At 48.2% G+C, this 25,153-nt stretch overlaps 2 protein-coding genes across 2 annotated transcripts in view; one reads left to right on the top strand and one right to left on the bottom strand.

Annotated features, from left to right (window-relative positions):
- WDR12 (WD repeat domain 12) overlaps positions 1-18,271 on the bottom strand; it is a 35,051-nt gene extending 16,780 nt beyond the window's left edge. Inside the window, exons 1-3 of the mRNA XM_063932589.1 lie at positions 18,050-18,271; positions 9,923-10,028; positions 3,305-3,437 (exon numbers count right to left, since the gene is read on the bottom strand). Coding sequence (XP_063788659.1) covers positions 3,305-3,437; positions 9,923-10,028; positions 18,050-18,256 — 446 coding nt within the window. The 5' untranslated portion in view covers positions 18,257-18,271. The remainder of the gene's footprint in view (positions 1-3,304; positions 3,438-9,922; positions 10,029-18,049) is intronic.
- Positions 18,125-25,153, top strand: part of LOC134944053 (MAGUK p55 subfamily member 4-like) — a 91,661-nt gene continuing 84,632 nt past the window's right edge. The window contains exon 1 of the mRNA XM_063932588.1: positions 18,125-18,203. The gene's annotated coding sequence lies outside the window, so the exon portion shown is untranslated. The remainder of the gene's footprint in view (positions 18,204-25,153) is intronic.

Here is a 25,153-nt window from a genome sequence, read left to right as displayed (position 1 = left end):
GCACTCTGGTGGGGCACAGCGGGCCAGGCAGGATCGGTCTGCGGGCCGCATCCGGCCCGCGGGCCGCCTGTTGCCCACCCCTAGTCTAGAAGGATTAGGAACTGGCACCTCACACTACTATGGTGAATATTGGGTCCTCTGCGGAGAAGCTCTGTATAAATAACGGGGGTACATCAGACTTGATTTGTTGAATACGCTGAGTATATAGGGATCATCCTCACTCGTATATATAAAGGTTTGGCCAGTTAGCAGCTGCTGAGTATCACTACAAATACAGGCAACGCTGTGGCCATCGGTTCCGGTCTGCGCTTGGTGCACTAAAGATGGAACATTCTGTTGAAATGGTCAAATTGGGAAAACATTTTTATGTTCCTATAATATGCTGCAGGCAGCGATTCTCTGATCTCCACGGAACCCTAGTGACCCATACAGCTGCATCAGCTTCCCCGCACCCGTCGTGCAGATCGGTAACCATCGATGATCCGGCTAGGAACAGTGGAAATTCTGCATGTTATAAATGACCAGAATTGTGACGCACGAGACCATCTGTAGATCTATTGTATCAGTCGTTATCACTGTTATGACTCCATAGGAATCGCTGCTGCAGATAAAGGCGCTGATGCCGCGGTGACCAAGCGTTACACCGTGTACATTGCACTAAATATATCCATACGTCTCTCTTCATATTATATCCATCCCCATCAGTGACCCCTTCACCAACCCTACTGCCCCCATGAATGCCTCTGCCCCCCCCCCCCCATGCACCTCACCAAGTGTGCCTCTGACCCAGCTCTCCACAAGTGGCTCTGCCCACCAAATGCACCTAACATCTCCCTCCCCATATGTACCTCTGCACCCTGCCTCACCAAACGTGCCTCCGACCCCCCCACATGCCACTCTGCACCCTGCCTCACCAAACGTGCCTCCGACCCCCCCACATGCCACTCTGCACCCTGCCTCACCAATCGTGCCTCCAACACCCCCCCACACATGCTACTCTGCACCCTGCCTCACCAAACGTGCCCCCCCCCACACATGCTACTCTGCACCCTGCCTCACCAAACGTGCCTCCGACCCCCCCACATGCCACTCTGCCTCACCAAACGTGCCTCCGACCCCCCCACGCTACTCTGCACCCTGCCTCACCAGCGTGCCTCCGACCCCCCCACATGCCACTCTGCCTCACCAAACGTGCCTCCGACCCCCCCACATGCCACTCTGCACCCTGCCTCACCAAACGTGCCTCTGACCCCCCCACGCTACTCTGCACCCTGCCTCACCAGCGTGCCTCCGACCCCCCCCACATGCTACTCTGCACCCTTCCTCACCAAACGTGCCTCCGACCCCCCCACATGCCACTCTGCACCCTGCCTCACCAAACGTGTTTCCGACCCCCCCACATGCTACTCTGCACCCTGCCTCACCAGCGTGCCTCCGACCCCCCCACATGCTACTCTGCACCCTTCCTCACCAAACGTGCCTCCGACCCCCCCACATGCCACTCTGCACCCTGCCTCACCAAACGTGCCTCCGACCCCCCACATGCTACTCTGCACCCCGCCTCACCAAGCGTGCCTCCGACCCCCCCACATGCTACTCTGCACCCCGCCTCACCAAGCGTGCCTCCGACCCCCCCACATGCTACTCTGCACCCTGCCTCACCAGCGTGCCTCCGACCCCCCCCATGCTATTCTGCACCCTGCCTCACCAAACGTGCCTCCGACCACCCCACATGCTACTCTGCACCCTGCCTTACCAGCGTGCCTCCGACCCCCCCCCCCCCCACATGCTACTCTGCACCCTGCCTCACCAAACGTGCCTCCGACACCCCCCCACACATGCACCTCACCAAACGTGCCTCTGACCCCCCCACATGCTACTCTGCACCCTGCCTCACCAAACGTGCCTCCGACCACCCCACATGCTACTCTGCACCCTGCCTCACCAGCGTGCCTCCGACCCCCCCCCCCCACATGCTACTCTGCACCCTGCCTCACCAAACGTGCCTCCGACACCCCCCCACACATGCACCTCACCAAACGTGCCTCCGACCCCCCCACATGCTACTCTGCACCCTGCCTCACCAAACGTGCCTCCGACCCACCCCACATGCTACTCTGCACCCTGCCTCACCAAACGTGCCTCCGACACCCCCCCACACATGCACCTCACCAAACGTGCCTCTGACCCCCCACATGCTACTCTGCACCCTGCCTCACCAAACGTGCCTCCGACCCCCCCCCCACATATGCTACTCTGCACCCTCCCTCACCAAGCGTGCCTCCGACCCCCCCACATGCTACTCTGCACCCCGCCTCACCAAGCGTGCCTCCGACCCCCTTACATGCTACTCTGCACCCCGCCTCACCAAGCGTGCCTCCGACCCCCCACATGCTACTCTGCACCCCGCCTCATCAGCGTGCCTCCGACCCCCCCACATGCTACTCTGCACCCTTCCTCACCAAACGTGCCTCCGTTCCCCCCTCCCACATGCTACTTTGCACCCTGCCTCACCAAACGTGCCTCCAACCCCTCCACATGCTACTCTGCACCCTACCTCAAACGTGCATCCGTTCCCCCCTCCCACATGCTACTCTGCACCCTGCCTCACCAAGCGTGCCTCCGTGCCCCCCTCCCACATTCTACTCTGCACCCTGCCTCACCAAGCGTGCCTCCGTCCCCCCCACACATGCTACTCTGCACCTTGCCTCACCAAACGTGCCTCCGTCTTCCCCCACCCCACATGCTACTTTGCACCCTGCCTCACCAAGCGTGCCATCGACCCCCCCCCCCCCCCCCATAAAGCAATGAAACGCTGACACATGTGACCAGCCTGAGTGAGCTCTTTTTATATGCGTGGAGTGCCGCACCTGTGTACTGTATTATGTGCCGCACCTGTGTACTGTATTATGTGCCGCACCTGTGTACTGTATTATGTGCCGCACCTGTGTACTGTATTATGTGTTGCACCTGTGTACTGTGTACAGTCTTAGATAATGAGCACTTCTTGGTAAAGTCATTGGTTGGGTGCCCGAAAATAATTGAAAAAGTTTCTTGATTAATGGCCAAACTAGTCAGTAACATGGATCACTTTATTAAAGTTTACAACGTTTCGGACCACACAGATCCTCTCTCAAACAAGAGTTTGGAGTCCTGTTCAAGGAACTTTAGATAGAGATAGAGAGAGAGAGAGAGAGAGAGAGAGAGAGATCTATGTATCTCTATTTGTGCATGGCGCCGTGCTGCCAGATGTTGCACGCACTGGGCATACGGAACACATACAAGACATCTAGAAGAAACAAACCTTCTGGTGTCCCAGAGTTTCACTATGTTGTCAAGAGAGCCAGAGACAAGTTGTTGGTCATTAGAAGGCGACCACTGTACTGCGGTGACCCAGCCGGTGTGTGACGTCAGTGACAGCAGAACCAGAGATCCATCTACACAGAAACAATGCACACCACGTGGTTACTGACAGTGCTTAACAACTGGCTCTCATGCGGTCACACAGAGCGTATATATATATATATATATATATATATATATATATATAATTGGATTTTAATTCCTACCGGTAAATCCTTTTCTCCTAGTCCGTAGAGGATGCTGGGGACTCCAAAAGGACCATGTGGTATAGACGGGATCCGCAGGAGACATGGGCACACTAAAAAGACTTTGACTGGGTGTGAACTGGCTCCTCCCTCTATGCCCCTCCCCCAGACCTCAGTTATAGGAACTGTGCCCAGGAGAGACGGACATTTTGAGGAAAGGATTTTTGTTAAATTAAGGGCGAGATACATACCAGCTCACACCACACACATACCGTACAACCGGAGTAGCAGGAAACCAGATAACAGTATGACCTAACAGCAACAAGCTGAATATAACTGATACACAACCCACGTGTAACCAAACATAACCAGTATCAATACAACTGCAAGGAACAGTCCGCACTGGGATGGGCGCCCAGCATCTTCTATGGACTAGGAGAAAAGGATTAACCGGTAGGTATTAAAATCCTATTTTCTCTTATGTCCTAGAGGATGCTGGGGATTCCAAAAGGACCATGGGGTCTATACCAAAGCTCCAGAACAGGCAGGAGAGTGCGGACGACTCTGCAGCACCGATTGAGCAAACGTGAGGTCCTCATCAGCCAGGGTATCAAACTTGCAGAACTTAGCAAAGGTGTTTGAACCCAACGACGTAGCTGCTCGGCAAAGTTTGAGTGCAGAGACGCCTCGGGCAGCCGCCCAAGAAGAGCCCCCCTTCCTGGTAGAATGGTCCTTTACAGACTTCGGCAACTGTAGCCCAGCCGAAGAATGAGCTTGCTGAATCGTATTACAAATCCAGCGTGCAATAGTTTGCTTAGAAGCAGGATTTCCAATCTTGTTGGAAGCATACAGGACAAATAGAGCCTCTGTTTTCCTAGTAAGAGCTGTTCTGGCGACATAAACCTTCAAGGCTCTTACAACATCAAGAGATTTTGGAACCGCCACAGCATCCGTAGCCACAGGTACCACAATAGGTTGGTTTATGTGAAACGAAGAAACCACCTTCGGCAGAAATTGTTGACGAGTCCTCAATTCCGCTCTATCAGAATGAAAGACCAAATATGGGCTCTTGTGAGACAAAGCCGCCAACTCGGACACTCATTTAGCAGATGCCAGAGCCAAAAGCATGACCACTTTCCAAGTGAGAAACTTTACGTAAAGGTTCAAACCAGTGAGACATAAGAAACTGTAACGCCACTTCAAGGTCCCACGGCGCCACGGGTGGCACAAATGGAGGATGGATATGCAGCACTCCCTTCATGAAAGTCTGAACCTCAGGAAGGACGGCCAATTCTTTTTGAAAGAAAATAGATAAAGCCGAAATCTGCACTTTGATGGAACCCAATTTCAGGCCTGCATCCACGCCTGCCTGCAAAAAGTGGTGGAAACGACCCAAGTGAAACTCCTCCGCAGGAGCTGCCTTGGTTTCACACCAGGATACATACTTCCTCCAAATACGGTGATAATGTTTTGCCGTAACCTCCTTCCTAGCTTTAAGGAGAGTGGGAATGACCTCCCCAGGAATACCCTTACGAGCTAGGATCAACTTCCACGCCGTCAAACGCAGCAGCGGTAAATCCGGAAACACGCAGGGCCCCTGCAGTAACAGGTCCTCTCTTAGAGGAAGCGGCCAAGGATCTTCTACCAGCAATTCCTGAAGAACCGGATACCAAGCCCACCGTGGCCAATCTGGAACGACGAGTATTGCCTGAACCCCTGTTCGTCGTTCGATCCTCAGCACCTTTGGAATGAGAGGAAGCGGAGGGAACACATACACCGACCGAAACACCCACGGAGTTACCAGGGCATCCACTGCACTGGCTTGGGGGTCCCTTGACCTGGAACAATACCTCGGAAGCTTCTTGTTGAGGCGCGACGCCATCATATCTATCAGAGGAATTCCCCAACGCCTTGTCACTTCTGCAAATACCTCTTGATGAAGAGCCCACTCTCCCGGATGGAGATCGGGTCTGCTGAGGAAGTCTGCTTCCCAGTTGTCCACACCCGGGAGGAAGACTGCTGACAGAGCGCTCATGTGCTGTTCCGCCCAGCGAAAGATAGTTGTAGCCTCTGCCATTGCCGCCCTGCTCCTTGTTCCGCCTTGGCGGTTTACGTACCCCACCGCTGTTATGTTGTCCGACTGGATCAGGACAGGGAGACCCCGAAGAAGGTTCTTCGCTTGCAGCAGGCCGTTGTAAAGGGCTCTTAACTCGAGAACATTTATGTGGAGACAAGATTCCTGGCTTGACCACTTTCCCTGGAAATTTCTTCCTTGCGTGACCGCACCCCAGCTTTGGATACTTGCATCTGTTGTCAGCAGGACCCAGTCCTGGATCCCGAATTGGCTTCCCTCTAGAAGGTGAGAACCTTGCAGCCACCACAGGAGACAGATCCTGGCCCTGGAAGATAGACTTATTTTCCGGTGCATGTGCATCTGAGACCCAGACCATTTGTGCAGCAGATCCCACTGAAACACCCGGGCATGAAACCTGCCAAACAGAATGGCTTCGTAAGCCGCCACCATCTTCCCTAGTAACCGAGTGCATTGATGAATCGACACACTTGTCGGCCTCAGAAGCCCCATGACCATGGTCTGGATTTCCAGAGCTTTGTCCTCCGGAAGAAACACTCTCTGTAGTTCCGTGTCTAGGATCATGCCCAGGAAGGACAGCCGAGTGGACGGGATCAACTGAGACTTTGGCAAATTTAGAATCCAACCGTGATGTCGCAGAACCGACAGGGAGAGATCCACATTTCTCAACAACTGTTCCTTGGACCTCGCCTTTATCAGGAGATCGTCCAAGTACGGGATAATTGTGACCCCTTGCTTGCGAAGGAGCACCATCATCTCCGCCATTACCTTGGTGAAAACCCTCAGGGCCGTGGAAATCCCAAACGGCAACGTCTGAAATTGGTAATGACAATCCTGCACCGCAAATCTCAGGAAGGCTTGATGAGGAGGGTATATCGGGATGTGAAAGTAAGCATCCTTTATGTCGACTGACGCCATAAAATCCCCCCCTTCGAGGCTGGAGATCACCGCTTGAAGAGACTCCATCTTGAACATCTTCAAGTATGGATTGAGGGATTTTAGGTTCAGAATCTGTCTGACCGAGACGTCCGGCTTCGCCACGACAAAGAGGCTCGAATAGAACCCTTCCCCCCGTTGGGACGGGGGAACCGGCATAACGACCCTCTGTTGACACAACTTTTGTATCGCAGCCCTTACCACTTCTCTTTCGGGAAGATAAACTGGCACGGCCGACACGAAAAAACGGCGGGGGGCATCTCTTGAATCTCCAGTCTGTACCCTTGTGACACTATGTCTAAGACCCAAGGATCCAGGGCCGATTGAAACCAGACCTGACTGAAGAATCGGAGACGGCCCCCACCGGTACGGACTCCCGCAGGGGAGCCCCAGCGTCATGCGGTGGACTTAGTAGAGGCGGGGGAGGACTTTTGGTCCTGGGTGCCTGACACGGCGGGCGACCTCTTTCCCCTTCCTCTACCCTTTGAAGCGAGGAAGGACGAGCCCTTTCCTTTTTTGTATTTATTAGACCGAAAGGACTGCATCTGCTGATGGGGTGCCATCTTCTGTTGTGTGGGAACATAGGGAAGAAAAGATGACTTACCCGCAGTAGCGGTAGACACCAGGTCAGCAAGGCCGTCACAAAACAAAACACTACCTTTAAAAGGGAGAGCTTCCATATTCTTCTTGGAGTCGGCATCAGCATTCCATTGCTGAATCCACAGCGCCCTCCTGGCCGAGACCGCCATGGCATTGGCTCTTGATCCCAAGAGGCCAACATCCCTCGCCGCATCCTTCAGGTAATTTGCAGCATCCTTGATATAACCAAGCGTCAAAATAATATTATCCTTATCAAGGGTATCCATATCAGAAGCCAAATTTTCAGCCCACTTAGCAATAGCACTACTCACCCATACCGACGCCACAGCAGGTCTGAGCAATGCACCAGTATTAACGAAAATGGCCTTCAATGTCGTCTCCAATTTGCGATCAGCTGGGTCCTTGAGAGCAGCCGTGTCAGGAGACGGAAGCGCCACCTTCTTGGACAAACGGGATAGAGCCTTGTCCACATTGGGAGACGATTCCCATTTGTCCCTGTCGTCAGATGGGAAAAGATACGCCATCAAAATTCTCTTGGGTATCTGCCATCTTTTGTCAGGCGACTCCCAAGCCTTTTCACAAAGCGCGTTCATTTCATGAGAGGGGGCAAACTCTCGTGTCAGGAACAGCAGGTTCCTCAGATATATGTAAAACATCTTTAATGGCTATAATCATGTACTGAATACTCTTGACAACCCGTGGATGTAAAGAAGCCTCATTAAAATCGACATCGGACTCAGAGTCCGTGTCGGTACCTGTATCTGCCATCTGGGTAAAAGAACGCTTTTGTGACCCTGAGACGGTCTGTACCTGAGACAAAGCCTCCTCCATGGATTTTCTCCATGTTTGTGTCTGAGAATCAGATTTATCCAGTCTCTTAGACAATAACGCCACATTTGCATTCAGGGTACTCAATATATTCACCCAATCAGCAGTTGGCTGTGCCGACAGAGTCATATCTAAATCCCTCTCTGCACCCCCAATAACTTCCTCCGGGAAGGAACACCCAGGCCCAGACATATCGACACAGAGTACCGACACACCACACACACTGGCCACAAACAAGGGGACAGACCCACAGGGAAGCCTGTAGAGAGAAACACAGAGGGAGCATGCCAGCTCACACCCCAGCACCCATATACTACAAATAAATAATATATGTGATCAGCGCTGTGTATAATATTATGAAAGCACCAAAATCTATGTGTGTGTCCCCCCCCCCCCCCCATTTTTGCCTCCCTGTTACTTGCGGGAGCTTGGAGGTCCGGGCCAGCGTCTCTGCAGCACTGTAGAGATAGAGAAAATGGCGCTGGTGAGCAATGTGCGGCTAAGCCCCGCCCCTTCCCGGGGCGCTGTAGCCCGCTCAAATTAATTTTTTTTTATACTGGCGGGGGTACTCTATACGGTGTCTGTACACCGTATAATCCTTTTTGCCAAACCACCGACCCCAGTAACTGCTGCCCAGGGTGCTCCCCCCTAGCGCCCTGCACCCTGCGAGTGCCGTTGGTGATGTGTGTGAGAGCATGGAGCGCAGCGCTACCGCTGTTCTGTACCTCGTTACTGAAGTCTTCGGTTCTTCTAATACTCACCCGGCTTCTTTCTTCTGGCTTCTGTGAGGGGGGTGACGGCGCGGCTCTGGGAACGAGCAGCTAGGCGAACCAAGTGATCGAACCCTCTGGAGCTATTGGTGTCCATTAGCCTAAGAAGCAGAGCCCTTGAACTAAGAAGAAGTAGGTCTGACTTCTCTCCCCTCAGTCCCTCGATACAAGGAGCCTGTAGCCAGCAGGGCTCCCTGAAAATAAAAAACCTAACAAAGTCTTTCTAGAGAAACTCTGTAGAGCTTCCCTAGTGCGTGTCCAGTCTCTCCTGGGCACAGAATCTAACTGAGGTCTGGAGGAGGGGCATAGAGGGAGGAGCCAGTTCACACCCAGTCAAAGTCTTTTTAGTGTGCCCAAGCTCCTGCTGATCCCGTCTATACCCCATGGTCCTTTTGGAGTCCCCAGCATCCTCTAGGACGTAAGAGATATATATATATATATATATATATATATATATATACACATACATACATATATACACACACACACTTGCATCCATACAGGAGGTCTCCTATGAGATCCCCTGGTAGATCTGTGTCACCCACTTTCCTCTTGCTGTGATTACATGTTCTGCAGTGGAATGGAAGAGCTGCTCATCGTCAGTGCCCAGGTTACAGTGGTTTCACATGTTCCTGGTGTCACTGTCATTCCCGATGAGCGGCTCTTACATTCCACTGCAGAACATGTAATCACAGCAAGAGGAAAGTGAGTGACACAGATCTACCAGGGGATCTCATAGGAGACCTCCTGTATGGATGCAAGTGCCGACTCCTTCCAATTACAGCATTCATGGGCAAATGCTTACAAATACCTGGAGACAGATCACAAATACAGCGGCGTGCAAACGTTTCCAGCTCCCTATAAAGTCAGATGTGTATCACACAGACTGTACCAGACAGTATTTATATACTATATAATAGCGTGTACTCAATGATCACTCCCCCAGCCTCCATAGAGCCAGCGTTGTCACCAGACAGGTCCGACCAATAGGACGACAGAGAAATAATTGTACGACAGCGCTATAGATTGAGTTATATTCTATGTGAGACACCATAACGCAATAATCACGGTATAAATCCGATGGAATGTGCAATACTCGTCACACAGTAACGCACACTGGTCATTGGAGGGCTGCCGCTTTCACTCACCTTTCGTCCTTGGATCCCATAAACGAATATGTCTGTCTGTGCTTCCAGATGCAAGGCGTTTGCATAATGGGGAGTATGATATAGAGTTAAATACCTTGTTTCCCGTCTGGAAAAAACACAAAATATTATCAACCCAACAATACTACTTATTATTAGTAATACAAATATCTGCAGCAAAGGCTAATTCCATATTCAGGTAGTGCACACATATACCAAGGCGTGTTACAGAGAATATATGGCCATACACCAGAGGTTCTCAAACTCGGTCCTCGGGACCCCACACAGTGCATGTTTTCCAGGTCTCCTCACAGAATCACAAGTGAAATAATTAGCTCCACCTGTGGATCATTTAAAATGTGTCACTGATTAATTAATACACCTGTGCACCTGCTGGGTTACCTGCAAAACATGCGCTGTGTGGGGTCCTGAGGACCGAGTTTGAGAACCTCTGCCGTACACTGTCTAAATTCCCTATCACATGTGTACACATACACACACACACACACACACACACTACAGAGAGAGTATCAGTCACATCAGCCTCTGCCCCAGTGAGCTTACACTCTATATTCCCTATCACATGTACACACACACACTACAGAGAGAGTATCAGTCACATCAGCCTCTGCCCCAGTGAGCTTACACTCTATATTCCCTATCACATGTACACACACACATTACAGAGAGTGTATCAGTCACATCAGCCTCTGCCCCAGTGATCTTACACTCTATATTCCCTATCACATGTACACACACACTACCGAGAGAGTATCAGTCACATCAGCCCCTGCCCCAGTGAGCTTACACTCTATATTCCCTATCACATGTACACACACACTACCGAGAGAGTATCAGTCACATCAGCCCCTGCCCCAGTGAGCTTACACTCTATATTCCCTATCACATGTACACACACATTACAGAGAGAGTATCAGTCACATCAGCCTCTGCCCCAGTGAGCTTACACTCTATATTCCCTATCACATGTACACACACACATTACAGAGAGAGTATCAGTCACATCAGCCCCTGCCCCAGTGAGCTTACACTCTATATTCCCTATCACATGTACACACACATTACAGAGAGTGTATCAGTCACATCAGCCCCTGCCCCAGTGAGCTTACACTCTATATTCCCTATCACATGTACACACACATTACAGAGAGTGTATCAGTCACATCAGCCTCTGCCCCAGTGAGCTTACACTCTATATTCCCTATCACATGTACACACACATTACAGAGAGAGTATCAGTCACATCAGCCTCTGCCCCAGTGAGCTTACACTCTATATTCCCTATCACATGTGTACACACACACACACACTACCGAGAGTGTATCAGTCACATCAGCCTCTGCCCCAGTGAGCTTACACTCTATATTCCCTATCACATGTACACACACACATTACAGAGAGTGTATCAGTCACATCAGCCCCTGCCCCAGTGAGCTTACACTCTATATTCCCTATCACATGTACACACACACTACCGAGAGAGTATCAGTCACATCAGCCCCTGCCCCAGTGAGCTTACACTCTATATTCCCTATCACATGTACACACACATTACAGAGAGAGTATCAGTCACATCAGCCTCTGCCCCAGTGAGCTTACACTCTATATTCCCTATCACATGTACACACACACATTACAGAGAGAGTATCAGTCACATCAGCCCCTGCCCCAGTGAGCTTACACTCTATATTCCCTATCACATGTACACACACATTACAGAGAGTGTATCAGTCACATCAGCCCCTGCCCCAGTGAGCTTACACTCTATATTCCCTATCACATGTACACACACATTACAGAGAGAGTATCAGTCACATCAGCCTCTGCCCCAGTGAGCTTACACTCTATATTCCCTATCACATGTACACACACATTACAGAGAGTGTATCAGTCACATCAGCCCCTGCCCCAGTGAGCTTACACTCTATATTCCCTATCACATGTACACACACATTACAGAGAGTGTATCAGTCCCTGCCCCAGTGATCTTACACTCTATATTCCTTATCACATGTACACACACATTACAGAGAGAGTATCAGTCACATCAGCCTCTGCCCCAGTGAGCTTACACTCTATATTCCCTATCACATGTACACACACATTACAGAGAGAGTATCAGTCACATCAGCCTCTGCCCCAGTGAGCTTACACTCTATATTCCCTATCACATGTACACACACACATTACAGAGAGAGTATCAGTCACATCAGCCCCTGCCCCAGTGAGCTTACACTCTATATTCCCTATCACATGTACACACACATTACAGAGAGTGTATCAGTCACATCAGCCCCTGCCCCAGTGAGCTTACACTCTATATTCCCTATCACATGTACACACACATTACAGAGAGTGTATCAGTCACATCAGCCTCTGCCCCAGTGAGCTTACACTCTATATTCCCTATCACATGTACACACACATTACAGAGAGAGTATCAGTCACATCAGCCTCTGCCCCAGTGAGCTTACACTCTATATTCCCTATCACATGTGTACACACACACACACACACACACACTACCGAGAGTGTATCAGTCACATCAGCCTCTGCCCCAGTGAGCTTACACTCTATATTCCCTATCACATGTACACACACACATTACAGAGAGTGTATCAGTCACATCAGCCCCTGCCCCAGTGAGCTTACACTCTATATTCCCTATCACATGTACACACACACTACCGAGAGAGTATCAGTCACATCAGCCCCTGCCCCAGTGAGCTTACACTCTATATTCCCTATCACATGTACACACACATTACAGAGAGAGTATCAGTCACATCAGCCTCTGCCCCAGTGAGCTTACACTCTATATTCCCTATCACATGTACACACACACATTACAGAGAGAGTATCAGTCACATCAGCCCCTGCCCCAGTGAGCTTACACTCTATATTCCCTATCACATGTACACACACATTACAGAGAGTGTATCAGTCACATCAGCCCCTGCCCCAGTGAGCTTACACTCTATATTCCCTATCACATGTACACACACATTACAGAGAGAGTATCAGTCACATCAGCCTCTGCCCCAGTGAGCTTACACTCTATATTCCCTATCACATGTACACACACATTACAGAGAGTGTATCAGTCACATCAGCCCCTGCCCCAGTGAGCTTACACTCTATATTCCCTATCACATGTACACACACATTACAGAGAGTGTATCAGTCCCTGCCCCAGTGATCTTACACTCTATATTCCTTATCACATGTACACACACATTACAGAGAGAGTATCAGTCACATCAGCCTCTGCCCCAGTGAGCTTACACTCTATATTCCCTATCACATGTACACACACATTACAGAGAGAGTATCAGTCACATCAGCCTCTGCCCCAGTGAGCTTACACTCTATATTCCCTATCACATGTACACACACATTACAGAGAGAGTATCAGTCACATCAGTCCCTGCCCCAGTGATCTTACACTCTATATTCCCTATCACATGTACACACACATTACAGAGAGTGTATCAGTCACATCAGCCTCTGCCCCAGTGAGCTTACACTCTATATTCCTATCACATGTACACACACATTACAGAGAGAGTATCAGTCACATCAGCCTCTGCCCCAGTGAGCTTACACTCTATATTCCCTATCACATGTACACACACATTACAGAGAGAGTATCAGTCACATCAGCCTCTGCCCCAGTGAGCTTACACTCTATATTCCCTATCACATGTACACACACACATTACAGAGAGAGTATCAGTCACATCAGCCCCTGCCCCAGTGAGCTTACACTCTATATTCCCTATCACATGTACACACACATTACAGAGAGTGTATCAGTCACATCAGCCCCTGCCCCAGTGAGCTTACACTCTATATTCCCTATCACATGTACACACACATTACAGAGAGTGTATCAGTCACATCAGCCCCTGCCCCAGTGAGCTTACACTCTATATTCCCTATCACATGTACACACACATTACAGAGAGTGTATCAGTCACATCAGCCTCTGCCCCAGTGAGCTTACACTCTATATTCCCTATCACATGTACACACACATTACAGAGAGTGTATCAGTCACATCAGCCCCTGCCCCAGTGAGCTTACACTCTATATTCCCTATCACATGTACACACACATTACAGAGAGAGTATCAGTCACATCAGCCTCTGCCCCGGTGAGCTTACACTCTATATTCCCTATCACATGTACACACACATTACAGAGAGTGTATCAGTCACATCAGCCCCTGCCCCAGTGAGCTTACACTCTATATTCCCTATCACATCTACACACACATTACAGAGAGTTTATCAGTCACATCAGCCTCTGCCCCAGTGAGCTTACACTCTATATTCCCTATCACATGTACACACACATTACAGAGAGAGTATCAGTCACATCAGCCCCTGCCCCAGTGATCTTACACTCTATATTCCCTATCACATGTACACACACACATTACAGAGAGTGTATCAGTCACATCAGCCTCTGCCCCAGTGAGCTTACACTCTATATTCCCTATCACATGTACACACACACATTACAGAGAGAGTATCAGTCACATTAGCCCCTGCCCCAGTGAGCTTACACTCTATATTCCCTATCACATGTACACACACATTACAGAGAGTATCAGTCACATTAGCCTCTGCCCCAGTGAGCTTACACTCTATATTCCCTATCACATGTACACACACACATTACAGAGAGTGTATCAGTCACATCAGCCCCTGCCCCAGTGAGCTTACACTCTATATTCCCTATCACATGTACACACACATTACAGAGAGAGTATCAGTCACATCAGCCTCTGCCCCAGTGAGCTTACACTCTATATTCCCTATCACATGTACACACATTACAGAGAGAGTATCAGTCACATCAGCCCCTGCCCCAGTGAGCTTACACTCTAAATTCCCTATCACATGTGTACACATACACACACACACACACACACACACACTACAGAGAGAGTATCAGTCACATCAGCCTCTGCCCCAGTGATCTTACACTCTATATTCCCTATCACATGTACACACACATTACAGAGAGTGTATCAGTCACATCAGCCTCTGCCCCAGTGAGCTTACACTCTATATTCCTATCACATGTACACACACATTACAGAGAGAGTATCAGTCACATCAGCCTCTGCCCCAGTGAGCTTACACTCTATATTCCCTATCACATGTACACACACATTACAGAGAGAGTATCAGTCACATCAGCCTCTGCCCCAGTGAGCTTACACTCTATATTCCCTATCACATGTACACACACACATTACAGAGAGAGTATCAGTCACATCAGCCCCTGCCCCAGTGAGCTTACACTCTATATTCCCTATCACATGTACACACACATTACAGAGAGTGTATCAGTCACATCAGCCCCTGCCCCAGTGAGCTTACACTCTATATTCCCTATCACATGTACACACACATTACAGAGAGTGTATCAGTCACATCAGCCCCTGCCCCAGTGAGCTTACACTCTATATTCCCTATCACATGTACACACACATTACAGAGAGTGTATCAGTCACATCAGCCTCTGCCCCAGTGAGCTTACACTCTATATTCCCTATCACATGTACACACACATTACAGAGAGTGTATCAGTCACATCAGCCCCTGCCCCAGTGAGCTTACACTCTATATTCCCTATCACATGTACACACACATTACAGAGAGAGTATCAGTCACATCAGCCTCTGCCCCGGTGAGCTTACACTCTATATTCCCTATCACATGTACACACACATTACAGAGAGTGTATCAGTCACATCAGCCCCTGCCCCAGTGAGCTTACACTCTATATTCCCTATCACATCTACACACACATTACAGAGAGTTTATCAGTCACATCAGCCTCTGCCCCAGTGAGCTTACACTCTATATTCCCTATCACATGTACACACACATTACAGAGAGAGTATCAGTCACATCAGCCCCTGCCCCAGTGATCTTACACTCTATATTCCCTATCACATGTACACACACACATTACAGAGAGTGTATCAGTCACATCAGCCTCTGCCCCAGTGAGCTTACACTCTATATTCCCTATCACATGTACACACACACATTACAGAGAGAGTATCAGTCACATTAGCCCCTGCCCCAGTGAGCTTACACTCTATATTCCCTATCACATGTACACACACATTACAGAGAGTATCAGTCACATTAGCCTCTGCCCCAGTGAGCTTACACTCTATATTCCCTATCACATGTACACACACACATTACAGAGAGTGTATCAGTCACATCAGCCCCTGCCCCAGTGAGCTTACACTCTATATTCCCTATCACATGTACACACACATTACAGAGAGAGTATCAGTCACATCAGCCTCTGCCCCAGTGAGCTTACACTCTATATTCCCTATCACATGTACACACATTACAGAGAGAGTATCAGTCACATCAGCCCCTGCCCCAGTGAGCTTACACTCTATATTCCCTATCACATGTACACACACATTACAGAGAGTGTATCAGTCACATCAGCCCCTGCCCCAGTGAGCTTACACTCTATATTCCCTATCACATGTACACACATTACAGAGAGAGTATCAGTCACATCAGCCCCTGCCCCAGTGAGCTTACACTCTATATTCCCTATCACATGTACACACACATTACAGAGAGTGTATCAGTCACATCAGCCCCTGCCCCAGTGAGCTTACACTCTATATTCCCTATCACATGTACACACATTACAGAGAGTGTATCAGTCACATCAGCCCCTGCCCCAGTGAGCTTACACTCTATATTCCCTATCACATGTACACACATTACAGAGAGAGTATCAGTCACATCAGCCTCTGCCCCAGTGAGCTTACACTCTATATTCCCTATCACATGTACACACATTACAGAGAGAGTATCAGTCACATCAGCCTCTGCCCCAGTGATCTTACACTCTATATTCCCTATCACATGTACACACACATTACAGAGAGTGTATCAGTCACATCAGCCCCTGCCCCAGTGAGCTTACACTCTATATTCCCTATCACATGTACACACATTACAGAGAGAGTATCAGTCACATCAGCCCCTGCCCCAGTGAGCTTACACTCTATATTCCCTATCACATGTACACACACATTACAGAGAGTGTATCAGTCACATCAGCCCCTGCCCCAGTGAGCTTACACTCTATATTCCCTATCACATGTACACACATTACAGAGAGAGTATCAGTCACATCAGCCTCTGCCCCAGTGATCTTACACTCTATATTCCCTATCACATGTACACACATTACAGAGAGAGTATCAGTCACATCAGCCCCTGCCCCAGTGAGCTTACACTCTATATTCCCTATCACATGTACACACACACACACACACACACACACACATTACAGAGAGTGTATCAGTCACATCAGCCCCTGCCCCAGTGAGCTTACACTCTATATTCCTATCACATGTACACACACACTACCGAGAGTGTATCAGTCACATCAGCCTCTGCCCCAGTGAGCTTACACTCTATATTCCCTATCACATGTACACACACATTACAGAGAGAGTATCAGTCACATCAGCCCCTGCCCCAGTGAGCTTACACTCTATATTCCCTATCACATGTACACACACATTACAGAGAGTGTATCAGTCACATCAGCCCCTGCCCCAGTGAGCTTACACTCTATATTCCCTATCACATGTACACACACATTACAGAGAGAGTATCGGTCACATCAGCCCCTGCCCCAGTGAGCTTACACTCTATATTCCCTATCACATGTACACACACATTACAGAGAGTGTATCAGTCACATCAGCCCCTGCCCCAGTGAGCTTACACTCTATATTCCCTATCACATGTACACACACACAGCCTTTTTGCATCAGAACTCCATTGATGAATGGAAGATAAGATGTATCACAAATCACCGCTGGACATTAATGTATGTATCAGCGGTCTCCGCTTCTGGAGTGATGGCGCAGCAGACGGAACCATACATGTGGCATCTGTAACGCTTCTTCTACAGTGTCAGCATGTTTTACCCTCATGGTTCCATCTGAATATATCAGATTTGGGCCCCAGTGATTCTTAAACCCACGGCTTCCAGAAAAGGATGAAACACTTATATGGGCAACAGGTGTCTCACCAAAGTGGTTTTGGCTTCCCCAGATTCAACGTCCCACACCTTGATAGTGTGATCCCAGGATGCGCTGCAGACCTCATCTGCCTCAGACCAAAGCACCGAGGAGATGGGTTCATTGTGCCCGGAGAGAGTGACAATAGGAGTCTGCAAGACAAAGGTAATAACACAATGAATGCTGGAAGAGAACACCTTCCCTACCCCCTTCAGCATTGTAAATGATTACGTAACACTATCGACTGTCACAAGGGTTAATAAGTCAGGTAGTCACAGTATAAATGGTGTTAAAGAAGCCAAACCACAAACTATAGTTTAGTGAAACAACATGTTAAGGGAAATCCTGAGGGGCTGGTATGTAGGACTGAATAAGAGGTCAGCAGCTGATCCTGTGGGGCTGGCATACTGGCAGACAAGAATCCCTGGGCGTGTGATATATTGTGCAGGATGTGTGGCCATCATATACAGTAACAATGTTTCACTATACAAAACCAATTACTAAACCAGCGCCATGCAAAGCCTGCTTACCGATCAGCGGGCCGGGCTAGGGCGTAATGTGAGGGGTGGGTGGGCGTTTTACACCAGGGGTAGCACGAGGCATTAGTAATTGAGGATCGGAAACAGAACAGTAATTGATAAACTCGCTGTCACACATAGGTACTGCGCTTGGCCACAGTCGTTGCACAATTAATGCGGTCGGCGCAGTATAGTTATTATGACTGTATGAAAGTGTACTACACCCCATTTATTACAGCTCGCCTGACAATCGGTGCAGGATCGCGTTATCTGGGCAGTACGGAGACGGTCACTATCCATGAGGAGCTTATTGTGTCATCCTGGGTTTCTATATGTTTTCTTTATCACCCACCATCACTCCTGCTTTACAAGAGGGTGTACGGGTCTTATACCCATTGTACCTGACACAATGAAGTCCTATTGCCAGCCACTCAACACTGTCTGCCTACCTTAGGGCACAAAAAGTAACCTGGGCCTAATGCCCCGAATCACCTCTGACCGCCTGCCACGCCCCACAGGCCTAATATGTCTGACGCCTAGTGGTCTTGGGTGGTGGTATGTTACTGGTGGTCAAGGCCGCCTATATGTTGGAAGAAGCTGCAGCAAGGAACCTCCACCATGCGTCACTGTTGCCTGAACTCATTACTGTACCGCTCTCCAGCGAACAAAACTGCTTTCTGTTACAGCCAAATATTTGACATTTTGACTCCTCTGTTTTCTGCACCCCATGACCTGTGTTTTTGTGCATAGTTGAGTCACTTAGCCTTGTTGAAGATATGGCTATTTGGCCGCAATTGTTCCATGAAGACCACTCCTGCCCAAACTACTCTGAACAGAAGATGGGTTGTACCTGGGTCAAACTGGTTTCTGCAATTTCTGAGCTGATGGCACTGCTGGACATCTACGGATTTCAAAGGGAAGGAAGCATGAGGTGCCTTTCATGTGATGCACTAAGTTTCCTTGGCCGACCTCTGCGTCCACGGTCCTCAACGTCGCCCGTATATTTGTGCTTCTTCAAAAGACCTTGAACAGCATATCTTGAAACCACTGCCTGTGAGACCTTGCTGATGCAGTATAACTAGCTTGTGTCTTGTCGCTGTATGACCTGTGACATGAAATGGTCTTCCACAACCTCAACTTTGTGGCAGAGTTTGGCTGTTCCTCACCCAGTTTTAAGCCTCCTACACAGCTGTTTCTGTTAATGACTGTGTTTCAACCTACATATGATAATGATGATCATTATCACCTGTTTGGTAAGATTGGTTAATCATACAAAATCCTTACGTTTGTGCAAGTGTACCTAGAAGAACTGATGCTGTTTTGAAGGCAAAGGGAGGTCACACAAAATATTGATTTGATTTAGATTTCTCTTCTGTTCACTCACTTTGCATTAAAAATAAATTAAAATAGGATTTTGGTACTTACCAGATAAATCCTTTTCTTTGAATCCATTGGGGGCACTGGAATGCTCTTTGGACGGTGCAATAGCAGGGATAGACACATTTAAATATTTAAATGTGTAACCCTCCTCCCCCTCCATACTCCCAAGATGCCTCAGTGTTTTTTTGCTGAGCCAAACAGGAGCGAAAGAGAGAGGATGAACAATGGAGAATTACATATAACATTATAAGATAACAAACAACTAGAAAGTTGAAACGACAACAGATCACAATCACCTTAAGCTTTAAACAAACAGGTGATAATGTGTACTGTAAGATAAACTGAACCTACCACACTACTGGCGAAACTGCTCTGGGTGGGCGTCCAATTCCCCCTATGGATTCAAAGAAAAAGGATTTATCTGGTAAGTACCAAAATCCTATTTTCTTTTTCATCCACTAGGGGTCACTGGAGTACTCTTGGGACGTACCAAAGTTTCTCCCTTGGGCGAGAAAGCTGGTTGACACCTGTAACAGTAGACTACCAAAACTAGATGCTGATGCCGCAGAATTACAAATTGCTAAAAGTGCACAACCGTGTGCACTGACGACCATGTAGCTACACGGCAAAGATGCATCGTGGAAGGCCCACTGCCTGCTGTCCATGACGTTCCCACTGAACGCGTGGAATGTGCTGAAACCGATGCAAGTGGTTGTAGACTAGCATGACCGTAAGCTTGACGAATTGTCAGCTTAATCCATCTAGCCAAGGTCTGTTTGGAAGCTGTCCAACCTATGATGACTGCATCATAGAGAAGAATGTAACTGTTTGACGTACTGTTGATGTTCAAAAGCTATATAAACGCGAAGCGCACAAACCACATCCAAAGTAGCTGGAGTTCCTGAACCTTCAGAAAACAGCAACTACAACCGGTTGAATAATGTGAAAAGATGGTAATAACTTTGGTAGGAAAGCGGAATTCGTTTGAAGTTCCTCTCTGTTATCCTGAAACACCAGATACGGTGGGTTGCATGACAACGCACCTAATCGAGAAACACGCCTTGCCGAAGCTAAGGCGAACAGAAAAACTAGTTTCCAAGTTAGAAACGTAAAATCCACTTGTTGTAAGGGTTCAAAAGAGGAGGACTGCAAAAAAATCTAAAAAACTAGATTCAAGTCCCATGGAGCTGTAGGTGGTATAACGGAGTTTGAACTCTAAGGACACCTTGAAGGAACGTATGCACTGCTGGCAAAGGAGCCAATCAGGCTGAAAAAAAATAATTGACAAAGCAGAAGCTGGCACCTTTGCTGTCGCTAAACGTAGTCCTCCATCTAACCCAGTCTGTAAAAAAAAAAAAAAATATGGGATAACCTGAATGAAACATCGGAAACTGCAGAGATTCAGACCAACCAATATAAGCTCGCCAAATCCTGTGATAATGAGCTGCTGTAACTGGCTTCCTAACACGTAAAATGGTTGGCATAACAGACTCTGGAAAGCCCTCTCGTCTTAAAAGAGCGGTTTTAACAGCCACCCCGTCAAACGCAGACACGCTAAATCAGGGTAAAGAAATGGACCCTGTTGCAGGAGGTCTGGACGTTGCGGAAGCGGCCACAGATCGCAGAGATCCGAGAACCACGCTCGCCGAGGCCAATGAGGCGCCACTAGTATGATGATTGTGGACTCTTTGGAAATAGATACACAAGGCTGTACGGCCACGCTATTGTGAGAGCATCCACTGCCACTGCCTTTGGCTCTATTGTTCTGGACACATACTGTACTTGGGTGTCTGATGATTTTGGCGAGATGCCATTAGAGCCACCTGTGGGTGTCCGCCTCCCGCTGGACTAACATCTGGAACACTTCTGGATGTAAGGCCCATTCTCCTCGATGAAAATCCTGACCGAGTAATCTGCTTCCCATTTGTCCACTCCTGGAATAAACACTGCCGACAACATCACTCGGTGATGCTCGGCCCAAAACAGGATTCGAGCAACTTCTCGCATGGCCATGCGACTTCGAGTCCCTCCTTGTTTGTTGATGTATGCGACTGCTGTTGTGTTGTCTGACTGAACGTGAACAGTCTGATACTGGAGTATGAACTACCTGTCGAAGAGCGTTGTAAATTACCCTGAGTTCCAGGACATTAATTGACAGTAATCTTTGTCGGTCTGACCAGAAATCCGGAATCAATGATGTAGGACCACTGCTCCCCAAAGTCTTGTGTCCGTCGTCAGAATTATCTAGTTCCAGGCTCCGAACCTTTGTCTCATGGTAAGATTTTGTATTTGGAGCCACTAAAGTAGGGATACTCTGGTCCTTGTAGACAACCGCACCATCTGATGAATTTGTAGATGAGAGCCTGACCACTATGCGAGAAGATCTAGTTGAAAAGAACGCGAGTAAAATCTTCGGAACTACAGTGCTTCAAAAGACGCCACCATCTTCCTTAACAGTCGAATGCACAAGTACACCGAGACTGTCCGTGGTCAGAGCACTAACTGTACCAGATGACGAAGACTTTCTGCTTTCTCTTCTCATAGGTAAAAACGTTGATCTTAGAAATTGAATCTTTTGAAACTAGACCAGGCTTGACTTTGTGTAGTTAATAATCCAAAGGTACTGAACTAGTACTTTGAAGGAGTATTTGTTGCGACGAAGCCTTGATGAGAAGGCCGTCTAAGTACGGAACTATTATCACTCCTAGAGACCTGAGATGAGCTATCATCACAGATATCACCTTTGTGAATACCGGAGGCGCTGATGATAGGCCAGACGGTAGAGCCTGAAAAGGTTAATGGGTTTGTTGTACTGCAAACCTTAAGCACACCTCAGGAGGTAGACAAATTGGAATGTGTAATTACGCATCCTTGAGATCCAACAAAACATGAATTCCTGTGGTTCTAAACCTGCACTCACTGACCGCGGGGATTCCATCTTACCGAGCCATTCAGATTTGGTACTACAAAAAGATTGGAATAAACCCCTGACCTTGTTGGTGTACTTGTACCAGACTTAAAACTGCTGAACCTACTAGAGACTGAATAGCGGTCTGCAAAACTGCCTCCTTGCTGTTTTGAAAAACTCCCATTGGTGGTAGACCAGAGGTTCCCAAACGCGGTCCTCAAGGCACCCCAACAGTCCAGGTTTTAGGTATATCCATGGCTCAGCACAGATGGTTAAATCAAATAGACTAAGGTGTCCATTAAGTCACCTTTAAAACCAGGACCACTGGGGTTCCTTGATGACCACGTTTGTGAACCTCTGGGGTAAGACCATCGAACTCTAATTTGTACCTCTGAACACTGAAGCACGCCTTCAAATCACCAAGTGATTTGAAGGCATTCTCCTACAACTGAAGATCAGAGAAGGGCTGGAAGCCAGTCATGCCAGTAGGAGAAATACTGTTATTAACGATAAGTTCTTACCATAACGTATATTTCTCCTGCAGGGTCCACAGGGTATCCACAGGATACATTGGGATGTCCAAAAACTATTTTGTGATGGGGACGCTCCTGATTAGACAGGAGAATTCTTCGCCCGAATTCAGTATCCTGAGAGGCAAAGGTATCTACAACATAGGGGTATATGCAATTGCGGTCGAATTCCCGAAATTGTCGAATTTCGGGTCATTTTCGACCAAAAAAAAAAAATCGCCTATGCAATTCAGTGCTTTCCGACCAAAAAACGGACTTTCAAAATTCGACTTTTTCAAATTCGACTTTTTGCAAATTCGACTTTTCTGCAATGATACAAGTGCTGCAATTCGACCAAAGCATATTCAATTCAAGTTTGGAAATTCGACAGCAGTGCTTTTAGACAGCAAATTCGTCATTTTCAATCCGCCACACTTTGGAGGGTGAAAACAAATAAAAATTTTTTAAACATGTTTTTTTTTTTTTTTTTTTGGGGGGAATAGCAGATCTATTTATATTAGAAGGGATTAGGTACTTTTTTTTTTTTTTTGGAGGCACAAATATTATTTATATATTTTTTAAAATATTTTTTTTTTTTTTTTATGCTGGAACGGTGAAATCATAAAAAAAAATGGCGTGGGGTCCCCCCTCCAAAGCATAACCAGCCTCAGGCTCTTCGAGCTGGTCCTGGTTCTAAAAATGCGTATGGTATGGTGTATGGTGTATGGTGATGCACACGCAGCAATGATAGGGATGTATGGTGATGCACACGTGGCAGTGATAGGGATGTATGGTGATGCGCACGCAGCAGTGATAGGGATGTATGGTGATGCGCACGCAGCAGTGATAGGGATGTATGGTGATGCACACGCAGCAGTGATAGGGATGTATGGTGATGCACACGCAGCAGTGATAGGGATGTATGGTGATGCGCACGCAGTAGTGATAGGGATGTATGGTGATGCACACGCAGCAGTGATAGGGATGTATGGTGATGCACACGCAGCAGTGATAGGGATGTATGGTGATGCACACGCAGCAGTGATAGGGATGTATGGTGATGCACACGCAGTAGTGATAGTGCTGTATGGTGATGCACACGCAGCAGTGATAGGGATGTATGGTGATGCGCACGCAGCAGTGATAGGGATGTATGGTGATGTACACGCAGTAGTGATAGTGCTGTATGGTGATGCACACGCAGCAGTGATAGGGATGTATGGTGATGCACACGCAGCAGTGATAGGGATGTATGGTGATGCACACGCGGCAGTGATAGGGATGTATGGTGATGTGCACGCAGCAGTGATAGGGATGTATGGTGATGTGCACGCAGCAGTGATAGGGATGTATGGTGATGCACACGCAGCAGTGATAGGGATGTATGGTGATGCACACGCGGCAGTGATAGGGATGTATGGTGATGTGCACGCAGCAGTGATAGGGATGTATGGTGATGCACACGCAGTAGTGATAGGGATGTATGGTGATGTACACGCAGCAGTGATAGGGATGTATGGTGATGCACACGCAGCAGTGATAGGGATGTATGGTGATGCACACGCAGCAGTGATAGGGATGTATGGTGATGTACACGCAGCAGTGATAGGGATGTATGGTGATGCACACGCAGCAGTGATAGGGATGTATGGTGATGCACACGCAGCAGTGATAGGGATGTATGGTGATGCACACGCAGCAGTGATAGGGATGTATGGTGATGCACACGCAGCAGTGATTGGGATGTATGGTGATGCACACGCAGTAGTGATTGGGATGTATGGTGATGCACACGCAGCA

Source organism: Pseudophryne corroboree, chromosome 7, assembly GCF_028390025.1.
Source record: "Pseudophryne corroboree isolate aPseCor3 chromosome 7, aPseCor3.hap2, whole genome shotgun sequence".
NCBI classification, from domain to species: Eukaryota; Metazoa; Chordata; class Amphibia; order Anura; family Myobatrachidae; genus Pseudophryne; species Pseudophryne corroboree.
The sequence above is the reverse complement of the archived record's forward strand: the minus strand, read 5'-3'. Positions and strand labels throughout refer to the sequence as shown.